At 40.5% G+C, this 11898-nt stretch overlaps 1 protein-coding gene across 2 annotated transcripts in view; it reads right to left on the reverse strand.

Moving 5' to 3' along the window:
* Positions 1–9691, reverse strand: part of ATP6V0A2 (ATPase H+ transporting V0 subunit a2) — a 36630-nt gene extending 26939 nt beyond the window's left edge. For both annotated transcript variants that reach the window (XM_063087998.1, XM_063087999.1), the window contains exons 1-4: positions 9379–9691; positions 4984–5062; positions 2344–2441; positions 741–878 (exon numbers count right to left, since the gene is read on the reverse strand). In XM_063087998.1, coding sequence (XP_062944068.1) covers positions 741–878; positions 2344–2441; positions 4984–5062; positions 9379–9495 — 432 coding nt within the window. In that variant the 5' untranslated portion in view covers positions 9496–9691. The remainder of the gene's footprint in view (positions 1–740; positions 879–2343; positions 2442–4983; positions 5063–9378) is intronic.
* Between the last annotated feature and the right edge of the window lie 2207 nt (positions 9692–11898).

Below are 11898 nucleotides of genomic sequence, written 5' to 3' on the forward strand. Positions count from 1 at the left end.
CCTACTTAGACCTGGACACAAAAGCCCCAAGATAACTTAGACATGTAATTCAGCTCTTGTAAATAAAAAATAATTCCCCATACCTTATTTTTAAGCCACTTGAAGACAATTACATACAAGAGCTATAATTTAAGGCATCGCCTTCATCCAAGATAGAATAACTTTATCAGAGGCAACCTACGTCAAGTGAAACTAAGTTTGAAGGTATGTACTTCTCCTTCCTTACTCAGCTTAGCAAAGTCCTACGACACAGACCATTCTTTATTTTTATAAATTTTTTTACTTCCTTTATTTTGGCAGTTTGGAAAAACTGAGTTTTTAGAGTTCTGTTTCCACTATTCAATTTTTTATCACCATCATGAAAAGATTTTTCAACTACAAACTATAAAGCATTTTACAAATATGAAGTATGGTTATTGCTAAAACCAACAACAAGAAAAAGCTCTTAAAGCATTTTTTTAATGTCACATAATCCAACTGAAAAAAAAAATAAAGCTAAGATCTAAATTTATCTCTTAAGGCTGGCTGGTTAAGTCAGTTGGTTAGAGCACAGCCTTATAACCCCAAGATCACAGGTTCAGTTCCACTTACTGGCCAGCCACCAAAATAAATAAATAAATAGATTTATCTCTTAAAAAGAGCAATACATCTATCTAAATGAATTAATAACAAAACCCACAACCTTATGGGAATGAGTTTTAATAAAAGGAATGTATTTCCTGACATGAGCCATTCAGTACCTCAACATTTCGTTTCACAAAGGTTTTTGTCACCCTCAGCATGTGAGTATACTCAATCAGTTCCAGCAGATTTTTCCTCAGTTTCTCCTTGTTCTTAGTGACTTCTCTTAGTTCAACCTCGAGCTTCTGCAACTGCTCCTACATAAAAAACAGCAACTTAAGAGCATGGATTAGTTCCACGTGTGTCCTAATAACCTTTTCACGGCATATCAAAACGAGTGGAGGACTTAAAAAGCCAGAAAGTTAGTTTGGTAGAGATATGAAAACATGCAAAGATTTTAAAGGTCTCTCATTTATTGTTTCATATAAATTCTGTTAATTTCTGTGAAGTCCACACCACAGATGATATGAAACATTCTGGAGGCTGTGAGGTCCCTGAGCACTCAAAGACACTTCTCTAACCTGAGGTCCCGGCATTTCTTTTAGTTTTTCTTCCTCTGCTTATTCATTATCATACATCAAAGAACCTGCCTCTTATAGTCTACATTTCCTTTTATTTGCAACACAGAAAAATGTTTAGATAACCTTTTCTAATGCATATTTTCTTAATCTCTAGCTTAAGAGTTTCTATGCATTCTTACTTACACAATTAATTTGGCATAAAAATTCCTGAGAATAAATCTTCTTTAATAATTAGTTACATCCTAAGCATCCTTAACAATACTTCAGTATTAAAAAATAGAAATAGAAATTTGTAAAACAAATCACTGAGTTGATGGAAACTTGCATTCAAACAAATCACTTAACATACTACATTCATTACTTCTGCTGTGCCTTATGAAAACTATAAAGCAGTAATCACTGTTTATAATGATGTCATAACCACCAATCAAACAGGTAAACCCAATGACTGCTTTCTACTCATATCATTGTATAATTCTCAAGTCTACTCATACACCAAATGTTAAATGACTTCCTCCCAGACAAACAAACAGAACAGCCATCAATGGAATGGCCTCAGTTGCACAGTAATAATTGTTTTAAAAGAGCTATGAAGAGCTCTAGCTTATTTCTCAGTGTGATGAACTAGCAAATGATTAGCCTCAGCCTGAAACCTCAGTGATAATTCACAGGGGAATGCTAATAAATACCAGCAAGTGTCCTCACAGGGGGAGCTGTATCTCCAACATACAAGCCAGTGAACTCAGGGTGAAACAATTCTGTTTGCTGCCACCTGTAACAACCTACTGTCGATAGTATCTTCTGAAACTGAGAGCGGGGAGGGTCAGGGTGAACTTGGAAAGAATGTTAAGGCATAGCCTTGATTACTCCAAGAAAAGGCATGCTAAGGCATGGATGATCCTAGGATGAACTGTCTGAAACATGACATGACGAGGAACAAGATTTGATGACCTGATTCTCATTCGCCTCTGTTCACTGCCACCTGAAAAGGGAGTACATGTCTTACACTGAAAAGCGAACTGAATTACAGTTAAAACTGACCACAGATAGTCTATGACTGAGGGTTAACCATAACATCGTTCTTTGATTTTCATTCCACGGATTTGAGAAGAAAGGCAGAAAAGCATTAGACAATATAAAATACATAAGTAAGCAGCCCCTGAGATCAATGCTTAAAACAGCTTCTGCACAAGTAAGTTACCTGCATTTCTAGAACCTGTTTAAGAGGTGGCGCAGGAGGACTGGCCTCTCCCTCAGGAAGGGGAATATCAGCTCTATTAATTTCCTGCACCAAATACACTGTGAAGATAAAAGTGAAACAAGTTAGATACAAAACTTACTATCATACATTTCAGTCAGAACATTTTAAATCCCAACCTTTCATTAAAAGCACAAAAATTTTGCTTGTTCCAACTGACTTATAGGTCATTTTTTGCAAACTTGTTTCCAAAGATCTACAAAATAATGCTGCCTAGAGAGATCCGCATGCAGTGGAAAAATGAACCATAATCTGGATAAACATTTTCTGAAATCACTGCAATTTTTTTCATTTCTAAAATTCGAGTTAAAGAACTTTTGAGTAACGGCTGTCTGCACCTGTAGAAGGAAGCAGAAGGTTAGGGATACACTTGAAAATGCAGAAATAACCCAAGTGATAGACCTGTAATAGTCCCCACAAGAGACTACAATGTGACTTCCCTGAAGACGCCCTTAGGCAGAGATGGGCATCCACCATGAAAAGCAAGATCTCTACCAGCAAAAGTGCCCCTGAGAGACAGGGCAGAAAGCCAGGCTCTCCTGCAAGTCCCCAGTTAGCCCTGATGCTGTGACTCGGGACAACTCGCACTCTTGCTTCGCTACAGAAATTAAAAGCTAGATTCATGAAACTAACAGTACACCAGCCAAAATTAATTTACTTTCTCTAGTTTATATTTTCAATTCCATGAAGGATCCTTTTCCTTACGATAAATGTCACAACACTAGGTAAAATCATTACCAGACATAGTATTTTGGAGAAGTGTTACTAGTTAATTTTAAGTAGGTAGTTAGGTAAAAAGGAAAGAAGGAAGGTAGGTAAATAGATAGGTAAGGCAGGGAGGGAGGGAGGAAAGAAGGAGAAGAAAGAAGGGAAAGAGAAAAGCAACTATGTCTTAACAAGACAGCAAAGGAAGCACTGGGTTTAAGAGGTTTCTACAAATGAATGCAAATTGTTTTAACCAATTTATACCTAAATACACAGGATAGTTCCTTTTTTATTTTTTAAGTATGCATTCTTTTTAAAACAGTTTAAGCTACAGGAGGTTCTGGAAATGTCTAAAATGCTATCACTTTTGCCCTGCCTTTAAAAACCTCATTCCAAACATACCACCTGTCCAATGACTCATATGTTGCAAAGACAAGAATATGACATCATGCTAGTACAACCTACACAAATGATTGGGACCTCAAGAAATATGAAAATGAATAATTTCAGATGACTAAAAGTTTTTGTTTATCTTAAAAAGCCCCAATTAAAAAAATAAAATCCACATTAATCATTAGCTATTAAAAATCATTCCAGGCTGGCTGGTTAGCTCAGTTGGTTAGAACACAACCTCGTAATACCAAGATCATGGGTTCGGATCCCCAAACCAAACGAGCCAGCTGGGCCCCCCCCCAAAAAAAGAATGCCCAAATCATACTCCCCCCAATCCCCATTTTTTCTGTTCATCCTTCTAAAAACATATTTTGTACTTCAGTCAACTGTCTGTCATTTTCCCCTCTATTTTAGCCAGAACTTTAAGGTCTAACTTGACAACTATTTCAGGCTAAGATGTTAAACATTTTAGAGATTTAATGGTTAACAATCAGAGAGCACTGCTCTAACACATTAGTGAAGGAAGCCCTGAGAAAAGAGATTATACTACCTATCTGCCATTTCCTCCCTCCTTTGTACCTTGATATAATTTTAAATTAAATAATATATTAACATGTATACAATGTTAAGTTATAAAATACTACCAGGGATTGGTTAAATAAATCATAGAATGTTAATACAATGAAATACCACACAACTATTAAAAATGATGATAGGTTGATCTTTTTTTATTGACATGAAAAGATATTGCAGTAAGTACTGTTAAGTAAGAAACGAGGCTGATAACAAAATAATCTGACCATTGTGTATATAAATCCTTCCTTTAATAGATAAATAGTAAAAAGTATGGAAAAATAACACATACAGGTTGAATATCCCTTATCCAAAATGCTTGGGACCAGAAGTGTTTCAGATTTCAAACTTTTTCAGATTTTGGAATATTTACATACACACAATGAGATATCTTAGGGAAGAGACCCAGATCTAAAGACAAAATTTGTTTGTTTCATTTATACCTTATGCACATGCCTGATGGTAACTTTATACAATATTTTTAATCATTTTGTGCTTAGGGCTAGCCAGTTAGTTCAGTTGGTTAGAACATGGTGGTGATAACACCAAGGTCCAAGATTCAATCTCTGTTCCAGCCAGCCACCAAAAAAAATAAAAATAATTTTGTACATAAAACAAAGTTTTGACTGTGACCATCACATGAGATCAGATGTGTAATATTCCACTTGTGGCATCAAGTCAGTACTCAAAAAGTTTCAGATTTTGCAGCATTTCAGATTTTCTGATTAGGAATGCTCAACCTGTACCTACATAACAGTGACTACCTCTCAATAGTAAGAATACGGACAATTTCTTTTTTTTGTTTATTTTTTTCCTTTCTGCTTGTCTACATTTTCTATTTTTTCTAAAATAAACAATATTTGCTTATATAAAAATAATTATTTAAGTTGTTAAAATGGAAAATAAACTTACCCAAAATTCGCTCTAGCTCTTCGCACCTCTTCACCTCACCAACAAATTTTCTTTGGAAAGAACTTACATTCTGGTTGAGCTGAAAAAAGGATGAAAAATTTGTTAAATTTCTAAAATTTAAAAATAAATTTTATTTTAAAAATAAAATATTCTTAGCAAGGATTTGGGGAAAAGTACACTCCCATATACTACTGAATGGGAGTATAAACTCACACAACTTTTCTGGAGAGTGACTTGGCAACTGTTATCAAAGAAGCCTGGAAAGTATACTTTGCCCAGCAATATCCAGTGAAGAAATTTAACCAAAGGAAAAAATTATGGACATAGACAAAAATTTATCTATAAGATCATTAGCCTCAGGGAAAGAGAAAAAAAATAATAACCCTAAATTCTAACAATAGGAAAGTGGTTAAAGAAATTATAGCCTATCTTCATACAACAGAATACTACCCAGCAATAAAAAAGGAACAAATTATTGGCACACAGGACAACATGGATGACTTTTGGAAACATTATAACTAAGCAAAAGAAGCCAAACACAAAAGGCCACTTATTGTATAACTCCATTGATATGAAATGTCCAGAAAAGGCAAATCTAGAGGAAGTAAGTAGATTAGTGGTTGCCAGGAAGTGGGGGTAGGAATGGGGATTAACTGTAAACAGGCATAAGGAATCTTATTGGGGTGATGGAATGTTCTAAGACTGATTGTTAATGGTTGTGTGACTCGATAAACTTTCTAAAAAATAACTGAATTGCATACTTGAAATGGGTGAACTGTAAGATACAACTCAATAAGTTGTAAAAAAATTATGGTTCAGCCATATAACTGATTACTTTGCACTTATTAAAAATTGTGTTTGAAATGACCAGATATTTGACTTTACTAAGAAATTTATTATTAAAATTTTCAGGTATGATAATGGTATCATTGTTATGATTTTTGAGTGCTTATCTTTTAGAGATACTTAGTGACATATGAAATTATACATCTTAGATTTGCTTCAAAATGATCTAGTCTGGGAGGAGAGATAGGGGATAAAATGAGTGGCCACAAGTTTACATTATGGGTATATTGGGGTCCACTGTATTCCCCCCTCTACTTCTTATAATACAGAGCTTAAAGGAATGAAAAATATTGTAATAGAATACTTAATAAAATTAGAAAATTAGTCATGATTTGTGTGTGAAAAGCAGATTAAAGATATTTTCAGTGGATTACAATTATATAAATATACATATATATGTACATTTTTATTATTAGAAAAATATTTGATTGTCTAATATTAACCAAAAAGTTAAAGTGTTTATTTCTAGGTATTGGGATCATGTAAGATATTATCTTGGTCTTCCATTTTCCAAATTTCAAATTCCAAAGAGTAATGAACGTTTATTACTCTTATAATAAAAAAAACTTTATAGTAATCATTCACGCTGAAAGCCATTTAGGATAAGAATTTTAACTTTATTCCGTACAGTCCTGGGCACTCTCAAAAAAACAATTAGTCAACAACTTGTCATGAAACTGCTCAACCTGAGAAGTGTCTTCCCCAAAAGGGCTCAGTTCTTGTTCAGTTTTTAAATTTTTTTTTAAAGAATTAACCAGAAAGAAGATAAAAATTCAGATTTCACTTCTGTTTGTCACTTTCTTATTCATGTCTGGAGGTCATAGTAATCTAAAGTAAACACTTCCTAATTCCTAATGATTCAGATACTCTATTTCTGCAGAACCAAGAATATAAAAAGGAAGCTGTGCATCAGAGCTGTCTGTGCATGATCCTACGTCACAGTTTCAATTTTTTTTTCTACAATATCAAACACTAGTTAACTCTAAATGGACATAATGGTTCCACAAATAGTAGACTCCTTACAAGAGGTAAGTTTCTGTGGCAATGATACAAGCATGATTGGATTTGACATATACCACCATCACCAGCTTCCATACCATACCCTAAGTTTTTTTCTGTTGAGTGCTTTCTTTCACAAATTTTGGTTTCACTTTCCTTTTAGGGCAGAAAAAGCAACCTAATTCAAGGCTAACAGTATAAAGTACATTTTAACATAGATTCATTTAAAGCTGATCTTTACCTAGAAAAACCAGCAGAGAAGACCTTTGATATTAACACCCTTGATCCTCCCACTCCCACAGCTAAAGGACTAAAGGGGAAAGCAGTTCTTAGACTGAGGACTGTCACAAAGTGAGACAAACTTTCCCTTCACTGAATCCTACTGCTTAGCAGAATGACCTTTTTTTCCCCTGGTCTTCTCACTGGATGTCACTACGGAAATCCCTGACCTGCCCCCTTTCCCTTGCAAGGGTTACTAAAAGAAAAGCCTAAGCAAGCCAGAAAAAACTGATAGTGATCCCACCCCGTGACTGCAAAGTGAGAAACAAACTCCAGAAAAAGAGCAGAGCAGTTTGGGGTGGGAGGACGCTTTCTGCCCTAGCACCCACACTGCCTGACGGTCAGCCTGGACACAGGAAAACCCAGCACCACACCAGGAAGAGCTCATCACAGCAGCGTGGTTTTATTTTCCTTCTGGAAAAAGACCAACAGCACTTTCTTTTTCTTTCACCCACTTTCAGTTTAAAAGGATCCCAAGTACACACTATGCCCTAATGTAATGGTACTTAATGAAACTCAAATTTTTGTGATGATTAGAGCGTTTGTTCAAACCCCTGAGATTAAGTGTGATAAGCATCTTGCTTGAGTACTACCACCATGGAATAAATTTACCTGTTACAAAGAAAGGAGCCTGTTCCCCTGTGACTGTTGCCTGAATTTTCAGGGTAGTACTCACAGCTCAGCACAGACAGCACCTGCCAGGTGAATCGGTACCATGTGCTGAAACCCAAGTAGCTCCAGGAACCAGGAAGAGCGCTGCACCTTACTTACTACCTTCTCGCCTGTCACTCAGGAGTTCTTCCATGACCTTGCAACCGCCTTGGGGCCAACCCACGGATCACTGATATCAGATCTTGGGTAGGGATGCTCCCTTTTGAAATTAAGGACGTCTCAGAAAGATGAAGAGAAAAAACCAGGAGATGAAAGTGGTGGCTCAGGAAATAAAATGTACACCTGACTTCCAATTCAACCAGTATTAGGGCCTGCTTAACAGCCTCCTTTCCACACCCTGTTCTGTCCATTCACAGCATTTGTCACAGCTCATAATCACAATGTGTTTAATCTCTCCTCTCAGACTGTGAGCTCCAAGAACACAGGGGCTTTGTCTGCCCTGCTCACCACTGAGTCCCCTGCACCAAAAACAGTGCCAGAACAGAGCAGGCACTCAATAAAAGCCTGTTCACTAATTCAACAAATGCCAGAGACTGTGCTGAGTCTTGGAGAATCAAGTGTGAACAAATCAGGCAAGGTCCTTACCCTTGGAGGGTGACATCCATGGTAGAGACAAACAATTAACAAGTAAATGCATACATAAACAAGTGTTTATTAGTACTTGCTGGGGAGACAGCTTCCATTTAACAAATACTGACTGCACTCTTAGACCTTACCACGCAACAACGGAGGGAATGTACATCACCACACATTAGTGAACGAAACAGACAAAAAGCCCTGTCCTCGAGGAGCCTACACCCTGCTCATTCCCAGTTCAGGCTCTGTCTATGCTCCTGCTATTCCCTCTACCAGGACCCTCTTACCCCAGATCTTCCCACCGCCGGCTCCTTCCCATTCGGGTCTCAGTTCAAACGTCACCTCCTCAGAGAGCCCCTCCTGGACCACCCCTTCAAAAGCACCTGAGCCACCATCGCAACACCCTGTTTTATTTTCTTTATACAAACATTTTCTTTTTCTTTTTTTTTTTTTTTTAAGATTATAGGTAAGAGGATCTCAGCCCTTGACTTGGTGTTGTCAGCACCACGCTCTCCCAAGTGAGCTAACCGGCCATCCCTATATAGAGATCCGAACCCATGGCCTTGGTGTTATCAGCACCACACTCTCCCAAGTGAGCCACAAGCCAGCCCTATACATTTTCTCGTTTACGTATTTATTTGCTTGATGTGTCCCCTCACCCCAACACCTGAAGTCCCAAAAGGACTCCGGGAGGCCTCTATCGGATCTGTTCTCCTGCTTGGCGTGGTGCCCCCGGGCATTTGATGAATACTACCCCCGAGCTGATGAGGACTACACAGGAGCGACCCTATCCAACTCCGGCGGAGCCGCCGCGAACCACACGTCCGGGGACCCTGGCTCAGTGCCCGCTCGGCAGAAGCTCTGGCCGGTAAGCTGGGGCCTCAGCGTCCCCGTCTGGGAAATGGGAACAGGAGCGCGCCCCTCCCCGGGAGCCCGCGGCAAGAAGGCCGAGCGTCAGGCTCTACGGACGGCGGGGGGCGCTTGGCGGGCAGATGCGGCCCGCGTCTCCCGGGAGACACTCACGTCTCGGAACTGGACCAGGCCCTTCTCCCCCAGGGCGCTGAGGCACTCGTAGGCCGTGCCGGACTGCAGGAAGAGCTGCGCCAGGCACATGGTCTCGCTCCGGAACAGGGACCCCATGGCGGGCCGGCCTGCGCCCTGGAGGGCCCGCCGGGCTGCGGCGGCTCCGGGCCGTACGGACCCGCACGGTCAGCTGGGGCAGCCCGGGCCTTGGGCTCTTCCTGCGGCCTGGCCGCGGCCCCGCACCATGGGGCTCCGGGCTGCAGCGGCCGCCCCCACTCCTGCCACCGCGGCCGCCGCTCCGGCCGCCGCTCTAGCCGCCGCACAGCCGCCAGCGAGTCCCCGCCCCCGAGCCGCGGAAAATTCCGGTTCCGCCCCTGCGGTCCGCCCCCCGCCGGCCGACCAATGGGCGCCCGGAGTTGCGGCCGCGAGTGCGGCGGCCCGGCCAACCGGCGCAAGGCCGGCGGTATGGTGGCGGCTTCCCACGCTGCCGCCGGCCCCGGGGGGAGAGTGAGCTACCCCGCTCGCTCGACTTTTTAGGGCTTTCCAGGTGAGTCGCAATGAGTTTACCCTCTTGAAGTGCACGGTTCTGTGATTTTTAGTGAAGTTACAGAGTATGCGCCCATCATCACAATCCAATTTTGGAGCATTTCCCACCACCCCGGAGAGATCCCCTCCCACCCGGCCCAGCCCCGGACGACTTTGTCTCCCTAGATTTGCCTGCTCCAGACATGTCCTACCAATGGAATTATACAGTATTCGGTGTTTAGTGTCTCACCATGTTTATAATGCAGTTGTGCAGGACCTGGCCTCCGTACCCGCGCAGACCAGGAAGCAGAAGCGCCCCGCCTGGAACACCCTCCCCACCCACCCCCAGGTCCTCAGAGCTGGCTCCTTCGGGATTCGGCTCAAATGTCTCCCTCGAGAGGCTGTCCTTGACCGCCAGCTAAAGTAGCCCTGCCACCCCACCTCATCGCACCTGTTTTATTTCCTTCCCAGCGCTTACCACCACCGTCTGAAATGACCTGGTCTTCGTAGTTATTGCCCGTCTTCCCCACCAGAATGTAAGCGCCACCAGAGCAGGGGCTAATTTGTCTGGGTCACTGTGGGATCTCGAGGGCCCAGCACATAGTAGCCATTCAGTAAATACGAGGTACTTCAAAAACTCTATGGAAAAATAGAATAAATACATAATACGAAACTTTCTATGAACTTTTTGAAGAACCCTCGTATTTCTTGAATTCACACTTGAATATATAAACGTAGAGAAGTTAAAACCATATAGTATGCAACCCATATCCCAATCTACTGCCACTGAGTTTTAACCTTTTTAAAGTACAAAAAGCATCCTAACAAAGTCCACACTATCAGGCCAAATTATTTGTCATTTGGAAATTTTAAATTAATTTTCCGTAAATATCTTAAATCCAAAGCTAGTTAACTGCCATTGAAAGACTTTCTGAACCCCTGCAATTAATCAGTAGGTATTTCCTTACCTCTGACAGAAGACAACTTTTGACTCCTATTGGGTATAATCACTTCAACCTGCAAAGATCCAAATCAAAGAAAGAGAAGTAGAAGAGGGAGGAATCCAAGTGGTACTCGATGGGGGGGAAATGTTATGGCATTTTATGTTATGTTATGTTGATTACGAATTAGGAAAAAATACAACTATAACATCAAACCCATAGTTTCACAAATACTATTGGTTAAGTCGGTAAATCAATTTAAAGAAAGGTTTAAACAACAGTACAGGTGCTACTCAGATACAGTAAGAATTGTGAAGGTGAATCCAAACCGCTGAAGTTTGGACAATAGGCAACACTTACCCTGGCCCCATGGGTTCAATACTGACCCAGACTCCTAAGTCAGGCCTACCTGGGGGATGCTGAAATTGACAGGGTTTCCATCTTGCTGAAAATTATGAGCTGTGTGATAATTGGTTCATCCCCCTATTCAAAAATGGACTTAAGATTGGAAGGAAGATTTGAAATTCCCCCTGCAGTGAAAATATAACAAACACATTTTATGGGGTGCTAGGATTCAATCAAAAAGTGTAAAATGGAAAAGGTTCACTTTTCAAAACTATTATCAATGGTGTACAAAATCCACCTGAAACAATTACATAAATTACCTGGCACACAAAGAAAACTTACAGGTGATGTGCTCTGTGGCTACTACAGGGCTGTGGTTAAAAGACATCCATTCCCATCCATTATTGCATCAGCTGACTGTCCCTTTTGAGGGTGCAGGGGAGGAATTTCTCTCAAGACTCAACTAGGAAGAACTGTCCTTCACTGAAAATCAGTTTATTTTAATGTATGGACCCCATGATTCCTGTAGCAAATTATATTTGATTTTGTATAAACTGAAAACTAAATTAGGGTCTGCCTTTGCTAAATGCAGTCTTTGGCATGTATTTTCATGGCTTATATTCACCCCTGATTTTGTTTTACTTTCTTCCCTATATTATTTCCCTCTCCCAACCCCCACATCTTTCCTCATCCATTTATTATTTTGCGC

Source organism: Cynocephalus volans, chromosome 2 (assembly GCF_027409185.1).
Source record: "Cynocephalus volans isolate mCynVol1 chromosome 2, mCynVol1.pri, whole genome shotgun sequence".
Lineage (NCBI taxonomy): Eukaryota > Metazoa > Chordata > Mammalia > Dermoptera > Cynocephalidae > Cynocephalus > Cynocephalus volans.